Raw genomic sequence first — 27588 nt, 5'->3', positions numbered from 1 at the left:
TCAGCAGGGAGCCTACTTCCCCTCTCTCTCTCTGCCTGCCTCTCTGCCTACTTGTGATCTCTCTCTCTCTCTTCAAATAAATAAAATCTTTAAAAAAATTTTTTTAAATGACTGAAGATATTCTGTTGACCATTTTGTATATATTCTTTTCTGTGTGACTTCCTTTCTTTATTTAAAATATGGACAAATGAGTTAATAACATGTATGAATTATGAACAACTAGGGAATTCATTTTTCACTGTGTACAATTGCATACTTGAAAAATAAGAGGGCATCAAGGTATTTTCCTCGGATTATCTTTAAGATAGTGGCCACTGGTAAATGTGTGGAGATTTTAAGGTAAGTAGTATAATTTCCCATTTATTCCAGTTTGAACGAATGTGTCTAATCTCCAGACTTCTTTTTTTTTGATAGACAGGATTCAAAAGAAGGCTGTATAGAACCTTCTATACATGTAACCTTAGAAGAGAATCACTGTATTTTCTGCTGTCTGCATTTCATATGAAACATATCTGAATCCAAGGTCATCCACATAATGAGACTTTGGACACATTTGGGTGAGCTATAAGAGAAAACTCTAAGAAAAAGGAGGACAACATTGAATCTTAACATGCTGTGTGTGTGTGTGTTTGTGTGTGTGTGTGTGTGTATAAGACCTTCAACTTTCGGAAAGGACAATATCGAATATCAATGTAAAGTGGAACAAGACTGTGAATGGTTCATCAGACCTCTAAATACAACAAAAAGTTTTTAAAAATCTCCATTTTTTCTATTTTGACTTTGTAAACAACTACATGGAATCCATAGAGCTTTAAAAACACAACACAAGTTAATGAGATTTACTGTTTTGATTTACCTATTTTAACATTCTGCATTGGTATATTGAAGACTAAAGACTTCAGACTTTGGGATCTTGATGACGAAAAATTATATGGAAGAATTAGTGCTACCCGGATGGTACTGGAAGAGTAAATTGATATGACTTGTCAGAAACAGCAATTAAAACCAAAATTAAGTAAGTGAACTCTGCAATTTTTTGTCAATTGTGCCCCCCTCCACTCCAGAACAGGATTGTTTCCAACTAAAATGTGAAAGTGTCCCCAGAGACTTTATTCATTATTAGTTGGAGGGTTTGTGTTAAGGAGTTTGATGTGCAAAATAATTGAGACTATCAAGAAATATCCAATGTATCCAGTGAGAGTATGTCATTGCTTCTGTGAGAGAACATCTTCAAGGTATCAGGCCTTCTCAGAAGAACTCCCTACTCTGGCTTTGATAAAGATTAACAAAGGATACACTTAAAAAAAAATCCACAGCAAATTTTAATCCAAAATCTGGGGCAAATTTTGATGCTCAAGTTTTGAAGTTAGGTATTTTCTTTGCTATCCTTTATTGTTTATTACCTGTCCTAGGTAAATTTACTTTAAAAATGACAAAAGTGATCCTATTTCTCTATGGAAATGGAATATTGTAAGTGTAATATATAGTGTAATATATATATGATATACAGGTTCCAATAATTGTTGAGTTTTACAAGACATAGCTACTAACTTTCCAAGGGGTCATGAAATGATTGGATGACAAATGACCAGGTAAAGTCTGAATTAGAATGATCAGATAACAGGCTATTTATTATTCAATTTGGAAGGAAAGAGAAGATGAACTTGATCATCCTTCTTATTTGACAGGTGGGGTCATTAAACTACTAATATGTATAAGAAGGTCACGAGCTTTCACAAAGATGACTCTCAACATGAATTGTTTGCTATTACACAATTAATTATTTCATAGGCAACAATACCCATGCAATCAATGTTTATGAAAAAAAGTTTCCAAAATACTAGAAGCCTGTTCTCTATTTTATCAGGATGGTGTCTGGTCACCTCTACTATCATCTGTACATTTTCACTGGGGTATCAAATATTAACATGTAATATCCTCCCCTCCCCAGTCTGCCTTGACCTCTATTCCTCACTAGAGCCCATGTGCACTTGAAGCCAAAGCTACCTGTATAGGAACCTTTGGGAAAACTTGTATCTATATTTGCAGAAAATATATTTGATACCATTGTACGCTATAGGGACAGCAATCATATACATCCATAGTTTAACCTTTACTTCTAAGAGATAATCTAGCAGAGATTTTATTCCAGGGTCTTGTAAATTCTCCAACCCAAGGATTTCTGCTTACCTAAGAAAAGGAAAGAACTGAAAAAAAAAAAACCCTTGTGTTATCTAAACATTGTCAGTTTGACTGGTCTGTAAATGATTTGATTTCACTGGCATTCACTTTAATTTTTTCAAATTAAGCAAAAATAAAGCTAACAAAATAATTAAACCCCTAAATTTAATATACATACACATCATATGTGTGTGTGTGTGTGTGTGTGTGTGTGTGTATGCTTAGATATGTATACATGTGTATGTGTGTGTGGAGTCACAGTAGGAAACAGGTAGTTATAAGAAAACAAAATGGATCTTAAGGAATGAATTTTTTCCTTTACCCTCACTATTTCTTTAAAAGGGAAAGAAAAAATAAAAAAGGACGAGATAAAGCTTATTTAAAGGCATCATTTCCCACAACATTCTATTCTCAATTTTAGATGCATCCCGCCCAGAAACATTGTGCTGATCTTTCCTGGATGAAGACTGAATTTCTGAAGACTAAGGTATAAACACAGTAGAGATATGCTATCATCAAATACACTGTACTGAATCTATACAATCGAATAATAATAAAAAAGTATTCTTTATATATAAAATGTTTCCCGGATACCAAAAGATCAAATAAAAATCCCACCCCTCTTGCTGTGTTCCTAAGTATAGTATATACTTGTTTCGGAAATGGTTCACAGCACTTGTCTCAGGGCAATATTTTCTGGCTTACAGGGCTGGGATCAAAGGAACCAGCATCTCCCGTCACTTAGGGAGCCATGGTTTCCTATAGCACCATAGAGCAGATGGGTGTGCATCACTGCCTCATACATCAAGCATATTCTGGTGGAGACCTGGTTATTGACAGCCTTCGCCATGGTCGCCAGAGGCCTCACTTACATTTTAACTGTCATTCAACCTGGAAGCCAATGGGCATTCTCTCAAAGTCAGCTTGGTTCTACTTTTCTCTTTTTGGTAGGTCTGATATCTTCTTATCATCAAAAGAGATTGTGAAGTCTTAAAACCAGCACTTTTCCTCCTCCAGAAGTCCTTGCTATTGCTACTTAGAAATGATGTGAAATATTGAAGATGTGATAAATTTAGAAATTTTTAGATCATAGCAAGGTAGATATTGGATTAGAGTATAAAACATAGAGCATTTAATAAGGTACATGGGAAAACCAGAAAGAAAATTTGGATGCCAATTCTCCAACATCATTTCTATTTTGTAGTAGCATAAAATTTGTCATACACTTTGAACAACAGTGTTCCATGGCCACTTAGAATAATATATGCCTTGTATATAAAAAAACTAATTAGAAAATGATTCAGAGTAAAAAACTCATGAGTGACATTCATTCTTCAGTAAATGACTAATATGCAACTTACTTAGTTACAAATCTCCAAATATCTATTCCCATAATAAAGACAAGGAAAATGAAACAAAATCAAAGGTGTCTTGTAGAAATAAGCACCTCTCTGTTAGGCACATGAGCTTGAAGGACAAGGTACCAATGTCTCTGGGGTTTGCCATGTTAGATCAACTTTGAAAGTCTTGACACTAGGAACGCTTGTCAGCTGGTGCCCAAACATGTGCCTTTTGAGCTTGGGCCCTTTTCAGAGGAGAGCTTCATATTCCAAAATGAGAAAAATGGCCACTGAAATAACCGTTAATATTTTTTTCTTTAAGGAATATTTTGTCTTGATTATCAATTAGGAAGTGCATACTGTATCTCTAAACTTTACATCAGACTGCCAGTGGGTGCATCTGATATTAAGGCTCTTCATGACGCACCAGAGTGTTTATAATCACAGAATATATTGTTCTACCTTAAGAAAAAAACAAAGTGGGGATTGGATTAGGACTTGTTTGATGGATAATATTTAATCTTTTCAGTGTGAATTATGTATTAAAGTAATTGCTATGAGTCACCTAATTATCACCTCCTAATTAGGTGAAATCTGTACGAATCCTTTAGGTATGCCACAGGTAACTTTTTGATGAAAAACCCAAGAAACAAGGTCGACTTCAACAGATCTGTGAGGTCTTCCAGGTAATGTTGGATAATACTGATAAATTTCAACACAGTAACATATTGGATATGCAAGTCACGGGGGTCATAGATCCTTGTCCCAAAGATACAATATTTTTAAGTGGGAGCCTAGATGGTTTAGACATTATAAGTTTGTGATAATCTCTTAAGAGTCTAACAATAGTACCTCTACATTCAAAATAATGTAAGTATAATAGGACAATTAATGAATACCAAAAGCCTTTTGTTAAGTAGAAAATGCATTTCTACCGAAGTGTTTTCAACATCTGAGACCTTAAGTTCCACTGAACAGTGCTGGTAAGAACACAGTGTTTGCCTTTCTCTGCGTGACATTATGTCTACTAAAGAATGTCCTCAAAGAGCAATTTGTAATATATTTTTAACAGAAAAAAACTTAACCTCAGTAAGAATTGTATATTAAATATTTGATTCAGAAATAAATTTTCTTCCATTGTAATGTGAATCTTCCACAAGGAAATTTTAACCAAAGTCTTCCCAGACTGCAGTAAAAGAAATCTTTTATATACTTTCAAATACTGTGCCTTTTTATTTAAAACAGTGTAAACATAACAACTCAACACCACCAATAATTGGAAAAAGACTAGTTATGTGAACACTAATTTCCTTGAATGCCCCATGAAAATAAGGGTAAATAAAACAGACAAATCTTCAGGAGAAGTTTCAGTTCACCTTAGCAGTGGTAAAAATATTGCTTTATTCCAAATGAACATACAACACAATTTACTGTTCTTTTGGGGGCTTCCTGTGAACTGAAAAGTCTGGGCTTTGTGATTTCAACAATTTATTCTTTCCATATTAACCACAGAAGCCAATGTCTTGGTCCACAAATAGTAGACTTGCTACAAAATAAATAGTAATGAGGATGATGAGAAAGCAAAGGGTAACTGTCAATTTGATAATTGGCTTGTGTAAATCATTTAAGTATGCATAATTCAAAATAAACACACATCCTCAACTCGCCTTGTGGTACTGATATCATTAATGAGCCAATAGTTATTCCTCTCAAAAGTATTCACACCAGAAAATGATCTTGACGTTGTCAATAGTTTTATAGGATCCCGCCATGCAAGTGACCTTGATTTAAGAACTTACGAACTGAACTTGATACTTAATGGATAAATTTAAAGTGAACAGATCTGAGAGGGAAATTTTTTTTCTGAATAATAAATTCCCTGATGTTTCAGAACAAATTTTAGCAAGCTTAATATGCACACACATGCACACACATACACACAATGAACACATGTGCATACAGCATACCTGTGCTCGAGAGAGCAAACCCATACCCACACACGGGTGTGCGCACGCATGCGCACACACACACATACACACACAGGCACGCACGCACACACACTGAGAAAGGCTCCTTTGGAGCCCCTACACAATCTCAAAGAAAAACACTTCTACTCGCATGATTTTAGTAACACGACATTGTGAATTTTCTCATCTCTTTTTCTATAATAATTTCCTTCACACCTCCCTCTGAGATTCTGTGCCTTCAAATTTCAGAGGGAGCGGCACGTCAAGAGTAGCTAAGATTGCCCCAGATTACGCCTTCTATCTCCCGCCCTCCCTCTTCAAGAGTCTTTGTGCCATTCTTCAAAAATGAAAGAGAAAACACTACATTGGTTGACATGACATAACCTGTGAGGAGGCTGTCGAGTGAAGAGAAATTTAGGGGTTGGGACCTGCAAGCCAAATGCAAGGGCCACCTGCTCATTGGCACGTCCGCCCTCAGGATACAGCTTGTCTCTTTGAAACCGGGGAACTGCCAGTCCTTTTTTTATGAGGACACTGGTGCGGTGGGGCTGAGGGTCTGAATCACCCACATCTACTAAGAGCCAAAAGAGGCCCCGGTGTTGGGACTAACTGAAAACGTATTCACAATTCTACCCAAAGCTTTAGTTGTAAGCTTTATCCCTCCTGAAACGTTTCTTTCCCTTTAAAAAAATATTTTGTTAAAAAACAGTATGATATGAGGGCGATAGACTATTTGGTTTCTTCTAAGTAGATGCTCTTAAATTAATGCATATAAATAATTTGTATTTAATTTCCTCTCTTTTCCTGTTGAGCAAAGCATAGAACACACCGATTCCTCCAGCTCCAGTCACTTGGTCAACGCGGAGTCTCTTTGTATTTCATTTCTTAAGACAAACTGTGCCTCTCGTTCTGATTTGGCCGTGGGACTCAGGGGGAGAAAGGCTGTGTTTTCACTTGCACTGTCCTCGGTTTCTACACTGGCCAGTTCGTAGTCCTCTGACCGCCTGGCGTCGCTCAGAATTCGGATCTGCTCCTGGACAGTTTCTAGCAATATTTTCACTTCTTGTTGTTCTGCTATAAGACAATCGCTGACTGGAATACTCACATTGACAATGTCAGCAGAGTAGGAGTTTTTGTACCATTTGATGCTTTTGACTTCAGAAATCCCTGGCATTTGCATGCAGGTTTCTTCTAGACCCACTGAAGGGATGATGGGCACGGAACTGGCCCGCGCGGATGAATATCCCATCAGGTCCTTTTGATCCAAGCTATTAAAATAGGAATTTGTCTCTCTTGAAGGCAGTTGCATATTTATGGATGCATTTTGTTGGGTTTTTAAACCACTGGAGGAATACCTGAAAGAGAAACCCGGTGTTACATATCCTGCTTTCCGCCGTGCTTCCTTAGAGCAATATTCAGTCAACAAAGCACTTCCACATGCACCATCTCACTGAATTCTCACAGCAACCCCATGAGACGGATAATATGCTCCCAGTTAAACAGAGAAGTAAACTGAAGCTCAGAGAGGTGAAGTGACTTGCCCAAGGTCACACAGAAAATAAGTGACAGACTGAGACTCAAACCCAGATCTTCTTACTTGAAGTCCAGGGATCTTTCAACACACCACAGCTGTATAGGCAGGTGGGGTATAGTCTTCCTGACCTCTATCCTAGAATACAAAGTAAATGGGGATTGAGCAGGTAAGTGTGGCCTTTCCATAGTGACAAACAGGAAACCCATAACGGCATTACTCCACTCCATCCATGTGACCACCCTCTCAGCCCGGGTTTAGTCTGTAGACTCGCGGCCACACTAGCTGGGGGCGATCAGGAAGCCCGGCCTGGAAGCATCATTGTACTATCGTCCTGTGTGTTTCTGCTTCACATTGAGTTTAGGGGACCCAGGTCCAATTATCATTGGCTCTCAACTCTGTAGAAACTGCCTCACCTCCAGACAGCTGAGCCTACAAATGGGAATGGAGGCATACATTTGCTTTCTGGGGATGAGTGTGAAGTGAGGTCCATTGAGCCTCTACCAATATAGCAACTTTCCTCACATGGTTTCTGGAGCCAAGTAAGGTAATTCACTGGTACACGGCAGTAGCTTGTCAAGAATGCCAACATGCCATTCCAAGTCATTTGAATATGCCAGGAACTGGCTAGCCCTCTTATTGCCTGTTCAGAGCTGGTGAATTTTCCTGTGCCAGAGAGTGGGGCAGGTATGTTGTGGATTCACAGAAATGTGGCTTGGGATCCTGAACAGTAATCTCTATTCTCTGTTATTTGTCTTTAACTTAAATGTGAAATGAAACGTTAACATTTAAGCATAATCTAAATATAGCCACCCTCCATATAATAGGTCTTATTCCCCTTGTCTTGCATTACGATGTAAATAACAATCATGTTTATAAATGGAAAGAATAATTGCAGGGAAGTGTCTTGCGTACTAAATAGAAGTCTTTATAGCGAGGATGCAATCAGAGCAATTTGGGGGTCTGTCTTTCCACTACACGGGGAGAAAAGACGAGGATCCAGTGGAGGTGTCTCTGTAGCTCCATTCTCTCTTACTGTGCCTAGTACAGAGTTGGCAATCAATAAATCCTGATCAAGGGGATTGCATGAATACAGGAACGAATTTTCAAGGTAAATGCTCCCTTTATATCCCAGTTAATGTCCATTTCAAACATAGTAACAGCTGACATTTGCAAAATGTTTTTTAAAAGCATGCTCAAGTCTAATTACCTCATTTAATTTTTTAGAAACCTGTGGCTTATTTATTATTATTACCGTGCAATGGGTAAATAAGCTAGATTAAGGGGCACTCAAGTGACTTCCCTCAAATTATACCTTTGGTAGGCAGCAGAGGAACTGTCTGATTGTAACTCTTCTTATTAAAGCCATAAATGAGTGGGCATCCCAAGGTGCAATAGAATACCTTTTTAGAGATGTATAATATTTTTTACAATTATATTCTAATTGTATGGTCATGTAAAGGGAAATTCCCTGGGCCTTTCACTTAAGTGTTAATCTAGTTGAAAATCTGACCCTATAGTTTCTGATCACTGACTTAATTTCAACAAGAAAAAAGGGGACAGATGTCATCCTGCTAGAATCGCTAATAAGCATGAGGATAGAGGATGTTTGCTTATCACATTCACCAATGGCACAGAGCCAAGAAATATAATTGGGATAAAACTGTATTCCACATAGATATCTTCTGGGTGTATCAGTGGGTAGAATCTAACAGGTTGAAATGTGATGATGACAGGTGCAAATTCTTAGAACAGCATCTAAACATGCCTTGTAAAACTGTTGGGTAAAAGCATAAATATCTCAGAGGACTTAGTAAATTGCAGCCTCCTGACCACATTGGCACGACAATGTAGTAATCAAAGGTAATTCAAACCAAACTTGGGGAAGTCTTCATATTGATGGAGTTGGGTGAGAAAGAGGAATGCCACTTAGCTTAGGAGTCACCTTGCAAGTCAGGTATGGGACACGTGGCTGGCAGTAACTGAAATCTAGAACATCCATCATGTGGAGAGGACTTTGAACAATTAGAACTCTCTGAAAATGTGATTTTTGTTTTCTGTCACTTAATGGCATTAAGTCCCAAGGCCATTACAAGTTCTGCTGGCTTGGACAAATGGCAGCCCCACTTACATGTTTTCATTAATTAAAACGTAGGAATACTGATCTAGGGGGACTCCTCTGGTGACTGACTGGAGTCATGCCTCTCCAGTATTCAGCCAGAGTCCTCTCTTCCTTCTCAGAGTTGCTACGAGGGTCCCAGCCAGCACTGGTATTCGAGTAGAAGCTATATACTATTCTCCAGAAGTTCAAGCGGGAGCTAAATTTCTAATATGGCTCTAGATTAGAAGACACTTCAGAGTTCTGTGTTCCTCAAGAGCCACTAACTCTTTCACAAGCTTGATCCATACACTGTCATGCCTTGACTACAAAATACCAGTTTGAACTGCCCTTCCTCTGATCCCTCACCAAAGAAAGTGCAAGTGTATCTCATTTGTCACTAGGGGAGTCAAAGCATCCTTCTAAAGAGGAGAAATTCCAAGTTAGTCACTTGATTTGGTTCCCAGGCATTCAGGGGTCCAGCCAAGGAGTTTGTGTCTCTGCACAGGCCTCCAAGCCTCCGTTCCTGGTATTTGTGGCATTGAAATCAACTGACTAAATTGAAGAGAGCCATTTTCCCCTCCGAAGCCATACACTTAGCTGTTTCCCTTACATATCATCATCCATGAATGTGATTTTCTTCATATTTCTTTCCTGATTTAGTGGTTCATTTAGTCAGAAAGGCCAGTATTCAATCTCAGTCCTTTTACATGGCATATGCCACCTCAAGTTAGCCATTTCAACTCTGCCATCCTTAGTGTGTTCATTTTATAAATTCCTAAAGGATCACTTACACCTGTACAGTTGCTAGATAAATGAGATGGGTATTCAGTACGTTTGGATCCCTTCTGCTTTGAAGGTAGCCATCTAGTTCTGTGATTCCATTTCTTTCTGGCTAGCATATGAATACATAAGTCTGATTTGCCTGACAAAACCTAGTTCGGAGCTCTGTGAGCCATTGCCATGGTTGTCCCAGGTCCCTCAGTCAGGGGGAAAAGCTCCTGAAGAATCTCCTCTCCATCTCATTCCTTCATCAAGAGCTCTCTAAGATATGTGCCGGGTTCAAGCTGGGCTACCGTAAGTGCCAAGGAAAGAAGCCATATACACCAGGAGCCTAACTAGCAGAGCGCGCCCACACCCCAGATAAACAAGCAGCAGATGGCTGATAGCTCTTGTAAATTCATTCACTCCCCCTCCGGGTTAGGGCCAGATTTGAAGAGGGCCTTTAGCTGTGAAATTCTATTACCAATCCCATTTCCAGTCCGGAGAGACGGTCAGTCCCCCAGGAGTGGAAAATAGCTGTTTTCAAGAACTGAGAATGAGATTGCTCCTTAAGATTCATTGTGCTGAGCACACAGTGACTTAGAGTCACCATTTATCAACATCGGGTGCATATCACACACAGGAAAATACACGTGGCCAGCCAGCTGGAGAGAATATTCCAAACCCAATGATGATTGAACCAAAACAAAACTACCACTATGCAGACAATAAGTGTAAGTCTCCCAGGAGGTAAAAGACAAAACAGTGCCTGAACATTCATGGAAATCTCTGAGCCTCTGAATATTTGTTTATGTAGGGTTCAAGCCTATATGCCTGGCAAGGGCTCCGAGCATCCTTATACCTGGGACATATGGGATGATAGCCCATATCGGCGCCCAGTGAAAAGAAAGACAGTACGGGCTGGTTCTCTAACCATCTACAAAATCTCTGAACTTGATTTCCCCTCACCCCATATATGTGTTCCCAAGTAACAGACATTATTAGTGATTTAAGAATCACTATCTGAGCTTAGTGATTTAAGAAAAAAAGTCATGATGAAACAAGATTAATTATAATTAGGGGCTAAGTGGAAGCCCCCTTTCTAGATCTAAGGCAAAGAGAAATGCAAACTGCTTCTTGGCTTGCATTATACGTTTTGGACAACTTGGCTCTTATGTTGAATTTGCAAACTGTCACCCTAGGTCTATCCCGAAAGTATACACAGTTCATTTGGGATTGCTTCAAAATTACAAATGTCTTTCTGAAGAAATCTGTTGCTGGGTTTTGTCAGGGCGTGGCTATATGCATGTCTTGCCAGAAACAAAAGGAAAAGGTAAGGCTCTGTGATGTATGTCTCCTACCTGCTTTGGCTCTCAGTTTGATACAGTCTGGAAAGATCCATCCAGGCCAAAGCAGAATAAAAGCCGGGCCTGCCTTACCCAAAGTGATAAAAACCAAATTCAACAAGAACCTGGCTTGACTAAGGGAGCTGATTCCTGATATTTCTGGAATAAACCTTCATTGCATTGCTCTTGAAATTAATAGCTCTCTAATAGTTCCTTGACAATAAGTGCCAGACCTACTCTGCTTACTATGCATTAGGTACAAGCCCTTTTATACATGTAATTTTTAAAAATCTGCCCAAAAACCCTGAGGAAGCTGGTATTATTTTGCCCAATCTGTACATGAAAAAACTTAAGTTCAGAAGATAAAATTTTTTTCAAAGATGCAATTTAAACTCCAATCAGTTTAAGGAAGGGCTACCATGTTTGGGCGATATATGCCAATTAGGTAAACTGGGGCTAAAATTCATCCTATTCTACTCACCATGCCGTGAGCCCTGTGAGGGTCTGCATCCACTCGTAAGAAAGGGCACCTTTTGCAGCCCTGGTGTGCAAAGCCCATCTTTCCACACCTATACCACAAATGAACCTAGACATCTGAGTTCAGCAAATTGTACTTTGACAATATGCTGTCTACATTGACGGAGACAGTTTCAAGAACACTCTGGACAGAAGTAGACACTACATATAAATACATTACAGGTTACTGTTGAGGGTAGTGCCCACAATATTGATTAGAGAATTGAGTAATTGTTTTTCAAACTTAAGAATGAAGGAACACATTAGTCCTCCTAAGAAATCTCTCTTTTTCTTTTAAATCAAAGATGCATCCCCAGTTGTTTTAGCAACTATATAATATACTGCCTAGATAACTATACACTGAGCTTGCTCCCTAGTTTTATTTTTCTGTCTCACATTTCCCTAATATCTATTTTCATTGTACCTATTCTTTTTAGTTTATCTTTTGTGGAACAAAGATCGAAGTGAGAATAAATAGACTATTAATGACAAAAATCAATGAAGAAAACCCTAAGGAACATAATAACTCAATTTAAAGTTTGAGCATTCATGACACCCTCCCTAAATTCCATTGTTTTTAAGACCTACCCTTGACAAGGTATCGTATCCTGGTCTGGGATCCTTGATTCCTCAAGTTGCTGATATGCTGGTCCCACGATGCCACCCAGCCTACTTCTGGGTGAGGGGGGTGTTCTCCTGAAGGCATTCCTATGGAGCATACCACTCCTTTGCCCTGGGCTGCAGCAAGAGGAGAGATTCCTGCTGGGATGAAAGGAAACCAACAGATTGATCCTAGCAAGAACCTTATATATGGCTGCTCAAACTTCTCAAATGCTGCTCTTCACTCCAGACACTCACAGTTCTAGATTAGGCTCTCCAACCATGACTGCTAGCTAGGAGGAGACCAGAAGTTGTTGAATCCATTAACCCTTGCAGGAACAAAGTGAAGTTCTCACATTTCTGGCTTTCTAGTTTACAGCACAGTGGACCAAAACAATCTCAGCTTTCCAGCCAAAGATAAGAGGTGGGCTTAAGGAATTCTCAAGCTCCTGATTCTCAGCTACCCTCATTATCCAGGATATAGTGGCTATCTAATAAAAATAAAAATGGCTTTGTTACTAGATACTGACAAAAACCAAACACAGGAACTCTGAAGGGATTCACGGGGAAAAGTTCACCGTGTTAGTTGTAGAATAAATAAGCCTCATTTGAGTTGGCATTCTCTCCCTAACATATGTGCTAAATTCCCAGTTCACGACCTCAAATTTTCATCGATCTTGAGAAACGAAATTGTTTTCTTTTGAATTTGCTTTTAATAAACATCTAATTATATGTTTTCCTTGACTCATACATCCAAATACCCAAATAACCTTATGTGTTTAGATGCCATCACAGGCAAAAGGCATACGTGGGATGTATCTTAGGTGAGATTGAGATTCCTACATAGATCATGCTAACCAAAAGAGCTGGGCTTTTTATAAAAATCAGTTGCTGATTTGACTTGTTACCCATTCCATGTCCATTTCCATCTCCACCTCACTGAATGTACCCTGCAGCCATGAGGACTGGTAAGAACTCTGTTCCTATGTAGACAGTCCATGCGATGCCAGTTTATATGGTCAGACTTGTTCTGCGGTGTTCAGATAACAAGTGAAGTTAGAATCTTTTGCTCTAGCTTCATTTTACCCTAAAAATACCAATAAAGCCATATAGAGAAGGATGGAAACCATTTTCAAAATTTCAGCAAACTTACCAAGTTCTAAAAGCACCAGTCTCCCAAAGTAATTTAACCCATGTCACTATATTATCTGGACTTCTGGAACTTTCCCTCTTGGCAACACTAGTGTTATTTCTACTTAGTAGTTACAATGAAAAATAAAGCAAAACAAAACAAAACCTCAAATATTATTTAAGATCAGAGTTTGAGAACCTGACATTTGAGTAGACACTTTCCTGGTTTTGGCAAAGTGAATGATCAGATTTTACCTTCTTCAAACAGTATGTCCTACCTTGCAGCATAGTATACCTTCATTCTTTATCATAATATTTCTTGTATGTTGGCAATATGGGGCCTCTAGGTGGGTCACCAAGGCCACAATTATAAAGAGTTCTCATAGCTGTTTTTTTTTTTTTTTTCCCATCCCTCTAGCTTCTACCTGTATTATCCAGGAGCTTTTATGGAGTCTGTGGGGTACTCAGGCCTTGGTGCTAGAAGTAGCTGCATCTGGGGATGCATCTCAGGTCTGTACATTACTCACAGCATGATACTGGGGTAAATATTTCTACCAGAGCCCTGAACAAGAGAGATGATACTCTAATGTGGGTCACTTTGGAGATTTTACTATTTACAAAGGTGTCTTCATTGTTTGAGAGGGGGAAAAAAGCCAACATGGGGTACTACTGTATGTCCAGGCAAGTAACAAGGGGAAACTTTTCCTATTCTTGCAACTGAAGGGACAGGGGTGGGGGAGATTATCAGAATGGAGAGAGAAGGGGAGTTGTAAGGAAAGGACCACCTGGCAGGCAGTGTGGCCCCCGGAAGTGGGACGAGGGATATAGCTGAGGCAAGCAGGGAGGAGGGCACAGAAAGTCCAGGACTTCGGTCTCCCCCCATCCTTCCATCTCCTGCCTGTGCTTTGAATTGAAAGCAGACAAGAGAGCCTGCTGCTCTTTCAGTGTACATGGCAAGGCAGAGAAAAGTAAAAACTTAATATGGGGAGGAGAGGTGCCAAAGGAAGGTATTCAGATCATGCTTCAGTATCTTCATAGGACTACTTTAGGGCTAAAAGAGAGAGAGAGTATGCATGGAGCCTGACCGGGAATAGGGGCTCAGTGCAATGAGTTCCCCTGACTCCTCCTCCACACCTGACAACTTGAAGGCTCATGGTAATCACTGAAAACCCTGGTCTTATTTCATTCTAAAAACCTCCCATATGTGCTGTCTCTAAGAGAGTTATATTGCTAAAATGTAATAAGTATGACATAACATAATAGATTTTTTCTTTAAAAAGCAAGAGGATTGTTTTCCCTTTGAACTAAACATGAGAAATAATGGCTTTGAATTAATAGCTTTGTTGTAATGAGTTACCCAAGTAAGTCATGTTTGCAGTGCAAAAAAAGGAAATTAATTATTCATAGCTAGCCAAACTGTCACAACAACAGAGTCTTCCAGTATGAACTAGTGACCCATCTGCAAAAACACTTCTACACCTACTGATCAATCAGCTATTCAAGCCTTCTAACCCCATGGCATTCGGGAAGTTATGGAGCAGTTTGCAGGATATATAAATCAGTAACCAGGTTATCAATCATGAAAACGCTTAAGTCTACTGCATGTTTTACAAAACAAAAGCCATGATATATTAAACTATAATTTCCAAAGTTCTAAAAGCACTTTATAAATCAACTCTTGCCTATCTATCAGGACACAATGTATGCCAACAAATACTGCAGTGTCATTGAACCAAACAAAAGGGAAGATCTCTGAAAAATGTTCTTATTTAATTTGTAAGTGGTTCCCAGGAACATAGGAGAAGCCAAATCTAAGAGGGGGGTATCTCAATGGACAAGGAATAGGGTAGGTATTTGCAGCTCAAATACATTAGAAATTGTCATTCTTTTTTATTTTAACTTTAAAACATTGATGGTATAATATAGTCCTAGAGTAATATTATATATAATTATTTTACTCGACTGGATGGGACACCACTTGAACATGTATTATAATCAGCAGGAGAAAATGCTGTTTTGGAGAAAATATCCATCTTATAAAAGGCTGGTAATTTTGGACTTATTTCCCTAATTAAAGAATTTCCATTAGATCCAGTGAACTCAAATGCTTTTTTAACAAGGAAATATCTATAAATGCCTCAAATGATATAACCCCAAACTGGCAGTTAATCACTAAAGCAGTAATCCAACAGCCAAGTGTATTTCAATTCCAACTTGAAAAAATTTAAAAAATTTAAACCATTAAAAAAAAAAAAAACAACTTATCAAACCTTTGGTATCTCAGTCTCTACTCATGTAGAATGTGGAAAAAAAAATCCCCAACCCATAATGAGGATTAGTATACAGAGATACTGAAAACCTCCCAGTAAATGTGGTCAGCATTAAGAAAATCCTTTTTTAGGGGACTCATTGAGAGTCAAGGAAGGTTTTCAAAACATTGCCTAGGTATATGAAAACCAACGATATTTATCTGTCATTGTTGGGGACAACTGGCTGTTTATATATAATGTTATATTCGTTTCAGAGATGCAATATAATGATTCTACGATGCTCGCCACATAAGTGACAACTATTATTTTGTACCTTCTCCTTTTTTGAAATTTTAATCCTTTCATATACATATATTTATTTATATTTATATTCACATATTTAATTTTATAATATGGTACTTCTCACTAAGAAAGGGAAGCTAAATCACTGCACAACATCCACAAAGACTGAGGATATTACATTCAGATGCACATAAACAGAGCATCAGTCCCAAACTTTGGCACTTGGTTTAGAAAAAAGACTGCATTTTCGGAGTTTCAGATTTTTGTATATGAAACGCAGCATGTGATTAGAAGATGCTAAAAAACCTGCTTGGCCTCAGAATGTTAGAACATTTATAAGATAACCTTAATTTTTGGCTCTCTCCCCCAAAGAACCAATTTCTATGGGCAGCTTGGAAAAGAGTGCCACCCTATTCAAAACAGATCTTATAAACCCAAGGAGAAGACCTGCGAAGCTTCCTCCCCCTGAACAGTTTTCTTTGTGTTAGAACCATGTTGGAAGACCTGGAGCATGTCAGATCAGCTGCCTAGGGAAGAATTAGTCATTAAATTTGCAGACAGTGATAAGGCAGGCTAGGAAAAATCATGTTTTTAATGGTTTTTCAGAATGCAATTGTTTCATTCACTGGTCTGTGTCTGCAGCTTTGATGGGTGTTGTTAATAGTTCCTCTGGCTTCTTACAAGGGCATGGCTGCCTGCTGTTAGCTTTGGTTTACTTGCTGTGAGCTGCTTGAGTATCCACTCCTTAGAGAAATACATGGGAAGCAAAAACAATTGTTTCTCCTGAATCAAGTTGCCATTTATTGGCATGTGTTGTCCAACATTAGACACAGTATGAATGTGCCCATCCCACCATGTGTAGCTACCTGTACCTGTGGTGTTTGACAGACTGGCTTCCTCTGTCAGGAGAAGGGACCTCTGGGAATGACTGAGGGCTGGCAAAACTTGACTCCATCATTTTCTCCAATGCAGTCACAGGATGCCTTTCCGCCTTTGAATACTGTGGAAAACCACATGCACAGAGTTGAGCTGGAGAATGAGTTATGAGAGGTGGGCCTATACTACTGCAGCTAGATAACAGAAGTTACTGAACTGAACTTGCCAGTATTTTGTCCAATGGTCCCCTGATCAGGAGAATGATAGAGATATCATTAGCATCCCATTTCTCACACAGTGAGTATGGTCTCCATCCTCCCCCCACACTCTCTGCTCAGATAAGGTCCATCCACGAGCATTCTTCACTTTAGAATTTTAAGAATGTCTTCTCATTTCAATCTACACCCATGGCACACTGTGCCTGACAGGCAAAAACACAAGTATTTTTTATTCGATAAACATTTTATACACACAAAAAATTAATTAGTAGTTGGATTACAAATAGCAGGGGTTCAATAAATAGTGACTGAATGAACCTTTGAACATTCTCAGAATTATAAGGATATTGATTCAGAGTACCTGCTCTCAGGTCTCCATCATTACCTCCTTCAGCCTTTGCCAAGTAATTACTGGACTTAATAAGAGAAATTTGTGGGCATTTCACTCTTTATACCTACTAAGTCTCGGTTTCATCTTTGACTGTGGTATCTTATAAGGCTCAGGAGCCTTTTGGAAAGGTCTATAGAGATGACACATTAAGAAAAACTTTGCCCCAAGGGAAATATCTATGCATGGCATTTCAACCAGGTAGCACATTGTCCACTTTAATCTTCCCGGGACACACAACTCTTGAACAGCAGCAAGTGCTAGCAGGTTTCTCTTCCAGAAACTCCGGATTAAAAACTACCCTGAGAAATGACAATTTTAGAATGCTAACCAAGCCAGAGAAAATTTTGAAATATTGATATTCATACTAATGTATGAACATGAATTTTACAGAACAATGAAGACAGATGTGCAATATACATATGAAAAGGTATACAACTGCATTCATTGTGAAGGGATAAAAATCAGAATAGAGAAAATTAAGTTTCAAGAAGCTCTAGTAAAGTTACAGATATAAGAAAATTAGAGTTAGTACTAATATGTTGAGGTATAAATGGCCAGTAAGTTCCAAAATGTTAAATATACACACTCTTTGATCCAGAATGTTACTTCTAGGACTTACCATCATCAATATGATTGTAAAAATTCAAAATAATGTCATCACTAGAATGTATCAGTGATACAATTTTTAATAACAAAACAGAAGATAAAAATAAATAGAAATATCCACAAATAAAAACTACACAAATATTGAAAAGAAGTATGTATAATATTGCATAAATAAGGAAAATGAAGTAAACAGGTATACATATATTGCAAGTGTGTATATGTGTATATACATATATTTAGCTTTATGTATGCATATACACACATATATATAAATTTTGTATGTACATGTACCTACACATTTCTGTGTGTGCACTTGTGTTGTGTGTTTCCCATGCAACCCCACAGGATGCAGATTAAAAGAAAAAACAATTAACTGGATGTTCTTTTTGCAGAAAAGTGTATCAATGGTTACAGGCTATTGAGATTAGGCAAAATGTCAAGGTTATGTAACACCTTAAGGTAGCAATCTCTACTCTTATCTTCTTAAGTATTTCCAAAATAAACCACATGGGGCAGTCATAACCATGTCTTCAAACACAATCTCAATTCTACAAAATGGACTCAAAGAAGCAGGTCAGACTTTTTGCAAAATGGAGTAAATTGACACAGAAAAAGAAAAAGAAGATAAGGAGATGATTTAGAAAAAGTGGCTATTTTTAATAACCCAAAACTACAAAGATCCAAAAAATGATGTAAATACCTTCATGTGTGCTTTTTTATTGATGAATTAAAGTTAATTACTACAACCTATCCATGGGAAAAGTGCATTGAATAAACATGTAACTGGAATATAATCAACATTCTAACTTTCAATCTGAACTTCAGATTCTATTAATAGACCAACTAGGGATTTGTTTGTTTTTTAATCTAATAAATTGTTTCAGAAGACAAACTTGGATGCCTGGAATGTTCAGCTACAGGAACAAGTGAGATGATCTGGAGACATCTGTGGCAAATGGGAGGAAGTAAGCATGTGCTCCTACAGAGAAGTCTATGGGAACAACATCTGCTAGGTTTTTCTGGACCTTCTATAATTTCTAGAGAAATCACTGAATCATTAAAAGTCAATAAGCCATTTTTTTTTTTTTAAGTAATGTATGTCAAATAGCCTAATTATGTGTTGGGGCCATTAGTTCAGAATCTGTGCTTTTGGTGGTGGGGGGGATACAAATCACTTTTTACTTTTATTTTAATTGTAGTGTAGTTAAAATAGTGTTATATTAGTTTCAGATGTGCAATATAATGATCTAACTGTTCCATGCATCAAGATATTGTGCTCTTAATCCCCATCATCATCATCATTTCACCTATTCCCTTACATACTTCCTCATTAGTAACCATCTGTTTGTTCTCTATAGTTAAGAGTCTGTTGTTTGGTTTATCTCTCTCTTTTTTTTTTTCTTTGTTCATTTGTTTTATTTCTTAAATGCCACATTTGAGTGAAATTTTATGGTACTTGTCTTGCTGTGACTTATTTCATTTAGCATTATGCTCTCTAGCTCCATCCATGTTGTTGCAAATGGTAAGAGTTAATTCTGTCTTATGACTGAATAATAATCCTGTATATGTAAGTATCTATATTTCTATCTATCTCCATATCTATCTATCTCCCATATCTTCTTTATCCACTCATCTATCAATGGATGCTTAGGCTGCTTCCATAATTTGGTTATTGTAAATAATGCTGCAATCAACATATGAGGTGCATATAAACTTTGCTTCAAATGAGAGTTTTGATCCTGAAAGCTAAAAGATTTTGTTCAAAATCCTGGATAAAAATTTTGGGTAAAATCAACCTCTGTATTTTTTTCTGGTTATTCATAGTGTCTATAACAGATACTATGTTCTAAATCTTTTCTTTCAAAATGTTTTCATTGTTGTTATACAGTTGCTTTCAATTCTATTGTTTTGGTCAATTAACACAAATTTATTTTCAAATTGTCTTATTTTGGATTTTGCCTCTCTCTCACAAACTTTATAAGAATCATTTTCATTTCAGTGGCAGCATTTATCACGAGATTCAGGTTTAAGTTGCTGTATTCCTATCCAGGATTGACTGAGAAAAAAACAGACAAACAAAAGACACTAGTAGATTTTAAAGCCTTTGGCGTCTATAGTCACAGCAAATATTGAATTAAACCCATTGCTAACCAGATTAACATAAAATCTACACTAAACATCTGTTTACTTTAGGATTACACAATGTATATCTCTACCTTTTAATAAATTATAAGGCATTCTAGTATATATATCTCTATATTTTATATATAGAGAGAAAGAGAGAGAGAGAGAGAGAGACATAAAGTAAGAACTAAACCTGACTCAGATACCACAGAAAAGTTGGGATGATAGACATAGAATTTAAAATAAACTCAAAATTTTAGTTCCTTTATTTCTCCAGAAAGGGATTTTATTTCTCCAGACAATTGAAATAAAAAAAGCTATTAATGAGGGTACAATAAAAAATGGAGGCTCTTACTGCAAGGATAAATGAACCAGAAGAGAGAATTAGTGATAAAGAACATGAAATGATGGAGAATAAAGAAGCTGAGAAAAAGAGAGATAAACAACTACTGGACAACGAGGGGAGAATTCGAGAGAATAAGTGATAACATAAGACAAAACAATATTAGAATTGGGATCCCAGAAGAGGGGCACAAGGTATACTGGATCAAATTATAATAGAGAACTTCCCTAATTTGGTGAGGTAAGCAAGTATCAAAATTCAGGAGGCACAGATAACCCACCTCAAAATTAAAAAAAAAAAAAAAAGAGATTAACACCCCATCATCTAATAGAAAAACTTACAAGTCTCAGTGACAAAGAGAAAATCCTGAAAGCAGCTCAGGACAAGAGGTTTGTAACATACAATAGTAGAAATATTAGATTGGTGGCAGATATATCCACAGAGACCTGACAGGCCAGAGAGGAGTGGCATGATATATTCAGAGCACCAAACAAGAAAAATATGCAGCCAAGAATACTATAACCAGCTAGGCTCCTACTGAAAATAGAAGGAGATAGAAAAAGCTTCCAGGACAAACAAAAACTAAAAGAATTTGCAAACACCAGAACAGTCCTGAAGGACATATTGAAAGGGGTCCTGTAAGCAAAGAGAGAGCCTAAAAGTAACAGACCAGAAAGGAACAGAGAAAATATATAGTAACTGTTACCTTACAGTCAATACAATGGCATGGAATTCATATCTTTCAGTAGTTACCCTGAATGTAAATGGGCTAAATGCCCTAATCAAAGGGCATAGGGTATCAGAATGGATAAAAACAAAACAAAACAAAAACAAAAAAACAAAAACAAAAAAAAAAACAAGACCTATTGATATGCTATCTACAAGAAACTCATTTCAGACCCAAAGATACCTCCAGATTAAAAGGGGGTGGAAAATATCTTACCATGCTAATGGACATCAGAAAAAGCTGGGGTGACAATCCTTGTATCAAATAAATTGTATTTTAAGCCAAAGACTATATGAGGAAGGACACTATATAATATTTAAAGGTTCTGTCCAACAGTAAGATCTAACCATTTAAAATATCTATGCCCCTAATGGGAGCAGCCAATTATATAAGCCAATTAATAACAAAAGGAACACATAGACAATAATACAGTAATAGTAGAGGACTTTAACACCCCCCTCACTGAAATAGATCATCTAAGCAAAAGATCAACAAGGAAATAAAGGCTTTCAATGGCACACTGGACCAAATGGATGTATCAGATATATTCAGAACATTCCATCCCAAAACAACAGAATACACATTCTTCTCTAGTGCACATGGAACATTCTCCAGAATAGATCACATACTGGGTCACAAATCAGGTCTCAGCTGGTACCAAAAGACTGGGATCATTCCCTGAATACTTTCAGACCACAATGCTCTGAAGCTAGAACTCAACCACAAGAGAAAAGTTTGAAAGAACTCAAATATAGGGAGGCTAAAAAGTATCTTACTAAAGAATCAATGGGTCAACTGGAAAATTAAAGAAGAATTTAAAAAATTCCTGGAAACAAATGAAAATGAAAACACAACCATTCAAAATCTTTGGGATACAGCAAAGGGGGTCTTGAGAGTAAAGTATATAGTGAAACAAGCCTTTCTCAAGAAAGTTCTCAAATACACAAACTAACCCTCCAACTAAAGGAGCTGAGAAAGAAAAGCAAATAAAACTTAAACCCAGCAGAAGAGAAATAATAAAGACCAGAGCAGAAATCAATGAAATAGAAACCAAAAGAATAGTATAACAGATCAAAGAAACTAGGAGCTGCTTCTTTGAAAGAATTAATAAGATTGATAAGCCCCTGGCCAGGCTTATTCAAAAGAAAAGAGAAAGGACCCAAACTTAATAAAATCATGAATGAAAGAGGAGTGGTTACAACCAACACCAAAGAAATACAAACAATTAGAAGAACTTATTGTGGAACAAATATACACCAGCAAATTAGACAATCTGGAAGAAATGTATGCATTCCTAGAGAATAGTTTACCTAAAGGTAAAATACCAAAACTGAACCAGGAAGAAATAGAAAACTTGAACACACCCATAACCACTAAGGAGATTGAAGTAGTCATCAAAAATTGCCTAACAAAGAAGTGCTCAGGCCCAGACGGCTTCCCAAGAGAATTCTACCAAACATTTAAAGAAGAATTAATACCTGTTCTCCTGAAACGATTCCAAAGATGGAAATGAAAGGAAAACTTCCAAACTCATTTTATGAGGCCAGCATTACCTTGATCCCCAAACCAGACAAAGACCCCATGAAAAAGGAGAATTGCAGACTAATATCCTTGATGAACACAGATGCAAAAATTCTCACCAAAATACTAGCTAATAGGATCCAAGAGTACATTAAAGGGATTATTCACCAGGACCAAGTGGGATTTATTCCTGGGCTGCAAGTTTGGTTCAACATCCACAAGTCAATCAATGAGATACAATACATTAATAAAAGAACAAGAACCATATGATACTCTCAATAGATGCTGGAAAAGCATTTGACAACATACAGCACCATTTCTTGATCAAAACTCTTCATAGTAGGTAGGGATAGGGGATACCTACACCTCAATATTATCAAAGCCATCTATGAAAAACCTAGAGCAAATATCATTCTCAGTGGGGAAAAACAGAGAGCTTTTCCCCTAAGGTCCAGAACACAGCAGGGCTGTCCTCTATCACTGCTGTTATTCAACCTAGTACTAGAAGTCCTAGCACAAAAAGAAATAAAAGGCATCCGAATCAGTGAAGAAGAAGTCACTCTTCATTTTTTGCAGATGATATGATATTTTATGTGGGAAACCCAAAAGACTGCACTCCAAAACTGTGAGAACTCATACAGAAATCCAGTAAAATGTCAGGATATAAAATCATTGCACAGAAACCAGTTGCATTTCTATACACCAACAGCAAGACAGAAGAAAGAGAAATTAAGGAATTGATCTTATTTATAATTGCACCCCAGACCATTAGATACCTAGGAATAAATCCAATGAAAGAGGCACAGAATCTGTACTCAGAAAACCATAGAGTACACATGAAAGAAATTGAGGAAAACTTTACCAAGAAATGGAAAAATGTTCCATGCTCATGGATTGGTAGAACAAATATTGTGAAAATGTCTATGTTACCTATAGCAATCTATACATTTAATGCAATCCTTATCAAAATACCATCAACTTTCTTTAAAGAAATGGAACAAATAATCCTAAAATTTATATGGAACCAGGAAAGACCCCAAATAGCCAGAGGAATGTTGAAAAAGAAAACCAAAGTTGGCGGCATCACAATTCCAGACTTCAAGCTCCATTACAAATCTGTCATCATCAAGACAATATAGTATTGGCACAAAAACAGACACATAGATCAATGGAACAGAATAGAGAGCCCAGCTCTGTGGTCAACTAATTTTTGACAAAGCAGAAAAGATCGTCCAATGGAAAAAAGTCTCTTCAACAAATGGTGTTGGGAAAATTGGACAGGCACATGCAGAAGAATGAAATGGACCATTTCCTTACACCACACACAAAAATAGACTCAAAATGGATGAAAGACGTCAATGTGAGACAGGAAGCCATCAAAATCCTTGAGAAGAACATAGGCAGCAACCTCTTTGACCTCAGCCACAGCAACTTTTTCCTAGAAAGATAGCCATAGACAAGTGAAGCAAGAGCAAAAATGAACTATTGGGACTTCATCAAGATCAAAAGCTTTTGCACAGCAAAGGAAGCAGTCAACAAAACCAAAAGAGAGCCAACAGAATGGGAGAAGATATTTGCAAATGACATATCAGATAAAGGGTTAGTATCCAAAATCTATAAAGAACTTATCAAACTCAATAGCCAAAAAACAAATAAGCCAATCAAGACATGGGCAGAGTACCTGAACAGACATTTCTGCAAAGAAGACATCCAAATGGCCAACAGACACAGGAAAAAGTGCTCCACATCACTCAGCATCAGGGAAATACAAATCAAAAACCACTGTGAGAGGGCACCTGGGTGGCTCAGTGGGTTAAGCCACTGCCTTCGGCTCAGGTCATGATCTCAGGGTCCTGGCATTGAGTCCCGCATCGGGCTCTCTGCTCAGCAGGGAGCCTGCTTCCTCCTCTCTCTCTCTGCCTGCCTCTCTGCCTACTTGTGATCTCTCTCTGTCAAATAAATAAATAAAATCTTTAAAAAAAAAAAAAACACCACTGTGAGATATCACCTCACACCAGTCAGGAATAGCTAACAGTAACCACCCAGGAAATGACAGTGTTGTGAGGATGCAGAAATAGGGGAATTCTCCTATACTGCTGGTGGGAATGCTGGCTGGTTCAGCCACTCTGGAAAACGGTATGGAGATTCCTCAAAAAGTTGAAAATAGAGCTACCCTATGACCCAGAAATTACTGGGTATTTACCCTAAAGATAAAAATGGAGTGATCCGAAGGGGCATGTGTACCCGAATGTTTATAGCACCAATGTCCACAATAGCCAAACTATGGAAAGAGCCTAGCTGTCCATCAACAGATGAATTGATAAAAAAGATGTGAGATATATATATATGTATACACACACACACACACACACACACACACACACACACACAATGGAATACTATGCAGCCATCAAAAACCCAAAATCTTGCCAATTGCAATGACATGGATGGAACTAGAGGGCATTATGCTAAGTGAAATAAGTCAATCAGACAAAGACAACTATCATAAAATCTCACTGATATGAGGAATTTGAGAAACAGGACAGAGGATCATATGGGAAGGGAGGGAAAAATGAAACAAGACGAAACCAGAGAGGGAGACAAACCATAAGAGACTCTTAACTGCAGGAAAACAATGAGGTTTGCGGGAGGGGCGGGGGTGGGAGGGATAGGCTAGCTGGGTGTTGTACGTTAGGGTATGTGCTATGGTGAGAAAATTAAATACAAAATTGCATTAGGTAATCAAAGCAATGATTAAAGATCAATTAATAACATTAAATTCTTATATTTGAAAAGAAGAAATACCTAAAATCGATGATGTAAATTTCTACCTTAGGAAACTAGAAAAAAGAATAATTTAAAACTGAAATAAATAAGAGAAATAATAAACTTTAGAGAATTAATAAAATTGAAAACAGGTAAAGGAAAAGAATAAAGAAAATCAACAAAAGCAAAGCTGATGATTTGAAATAATCAATAACATTGATAAATCTATGGACAGGCTAATCCAGAATTTAAAAAAAAAAAAAGAAGAAGAAGAAGAGATTATCGATAACAGAAGTGAAAGAGGCCATCACTACTACTCCCATGGACAGAAAATGATTAATAAAGGAACACTGAATAACTGTATGCCCTCAAATTTGATATATTAGCTGAAATGGATCAGTTTCTTGAAAGACACATGTCATCAAAGTTCATGCGGGAGGAACTAGGTAAACATAATCACCCTATATCTATTAAAGAAACCTACCTATTGATAAAATAAGTATCATTTTGGAGATGTGGAGATTGTGGGAAGGAATACAAATTCTGCTAAAAGAAACTGACTCTAATATAAATATATGAAAGGCCACTAGTGGGAGGTAGGGAACAAGGCCATGCTGTCCTAAGTAACTTTGGAAATGAGTGGAATCTGTGGACTAAAGGCAAAAGTACTGCACATAAACACTATTTGGCTGATAGATATATCTTTGATCTATCTGCTGAGAGGGCTTAGAAGCAATGAGATACTCAGTAAAAACCTCCAGAAAGCCTATCCTGAACTAACGCAGTATGTCAAAGTGACACAGGGACTAACTTAAAGAGCTACCAATGGCCATAGCTGAAAGAGGTTGCTATAAAATAAGAAGAAAGTATTTATTGAACTGTAACTTGAAGTATAAAATAAGTATCCATGAATTCATACTCTTAAATGATGGAATTAATAAATAAATGAGGAACAAGAGATAAACTCTTTGCAGTTACATTCCAAATCACTTCGTAGATACTCTGCCTTTACAAAGGGAGAGCATAACTCCCCACTACTTAAGTGTGGGTTATACAGAGGTACTTCCTTTCAAAAGAACTCTATAGAAAGGAAGGGAAGAGTAAGGTCACAGTGGAGACACCTAACAATTACTACCTCAGGTGACAAAGTAATCATCAATAGTGCTAAATCATATTGATATGATTCTTTTCATTCTCTTTCTCCCCAAACCCCATTACCCCAGCCTAATCATGAGAAAATCATCAGACTAATTCCAGCAGAGGAACATTCTACATGATACTTGAGCACTACTCCTAAGAACTGTCAGAGCCACTAAAACAAGGAAAATCTGAAAATCTGTCACAGCCAAGAGGACATACGAGAACCAAATGTAATGTGGTATCCTGGAGGGAATGCTGGAAAAGAAGCAATTAGGTAGAAACTGAGGACCCTTGAATTAACTCTCGATGTGAGTTAGTTACAAGACATCACTATGGGTTCATAAATTTTAACAAATGTACGATATTAATATACAACGGTATTAGGAAAAACTGAGTGCATATGGGAATTCATTGTACTAGTTTTGCAACTTTTCTATAAATCTAAAACTGCCTTAAAAAAATAGTCTAATTAAAAAAAAAAAAGAAAAAAGATACAAATCCAAAAAAAAGAAGCAGAAAAAGAAGGAGGAGGAGGAGGACCAGAGGAATTTAGAGACTAACGATAGAATTCAGTCTCTTTTTTTCAGCTGTAGGCCTCAAGGTATAGAATCCATTCAGCAAACAGTCCACAACAAAGCTCCTTAAAGGTATCTTAACTGACCACGATTATAGCCTTTGTACATGTTTATGCTCTAAGCTGAAAACATTTTTTTTTTTTTAAAGATCACAAGTAGGCAGAGAGAGAGAGGAGGAAGCAGGCTCCTTGCTGAGCAGAGAGCCTGATGTGGGGCTCGATCCCAGGACCCTGAGATCATGACCCCAGCCAAAGGCAGAGGCTTTAACGCGCTGAGC

The 27588-nt window shown here is 37.5% G+C and overlaps 1 protein-coding gene across 10 annotated transcripts in view; it reads right to left on the bottom strand.

Moving 5' to 3' along the window:
• Positions 1–1528: 1528 nt before the first annotated feature.
• The window catches only part of NRG3 (neuregulin 3), a 1043540-nt gene continuing 1017480 nt past the window's right edge, over positions 1529–27588 (bottom strand). For 2 of the 10 annotated variants that reach the window (XM_082719379.1, XM_082719382.1), the window contains exons 7-10: positions 16891–17024; positions 12330–12503; positions 7086–7157; positions 1529–6843 (exon numbers count right to left, since the gene is read on the bottom strand). In XM_082719379.1, coding sequence (XP_082575505.1) covers positions 6336–6843; positions 7086–7157; positions 12330–12503; positions 16891–17024 — 888 coding nt within the window. In that variant the 3' untranslated portion in view covers positions 1529–6335. The remainder of the gene's footprint in view (positions 6844–7085; positions 7158–12329; positions 12504–16890; positions 17025–27588) is intronic. The other 8 variants (XM_082719386.1, XM_082719388.1, XM_082719387.1 and 5 more) reach the window with 6 other exon arrangements.

Source organism: Mustela nivalis (assembly GCF_964662115.1).
Source record: "Mustela nivalis genome assembly, chromosome: 2".
NCBI lineage: Eukaryota > Metazoa > Chordata > Mammalia > Carnivora > Mustelidae > Mustela > Mustela nivalis.
The sequence above is the reverse complement of the archived record's forward strand: the minus strand, read 5'-3'. Positions and strand labels throughout refer to the sequence as shown.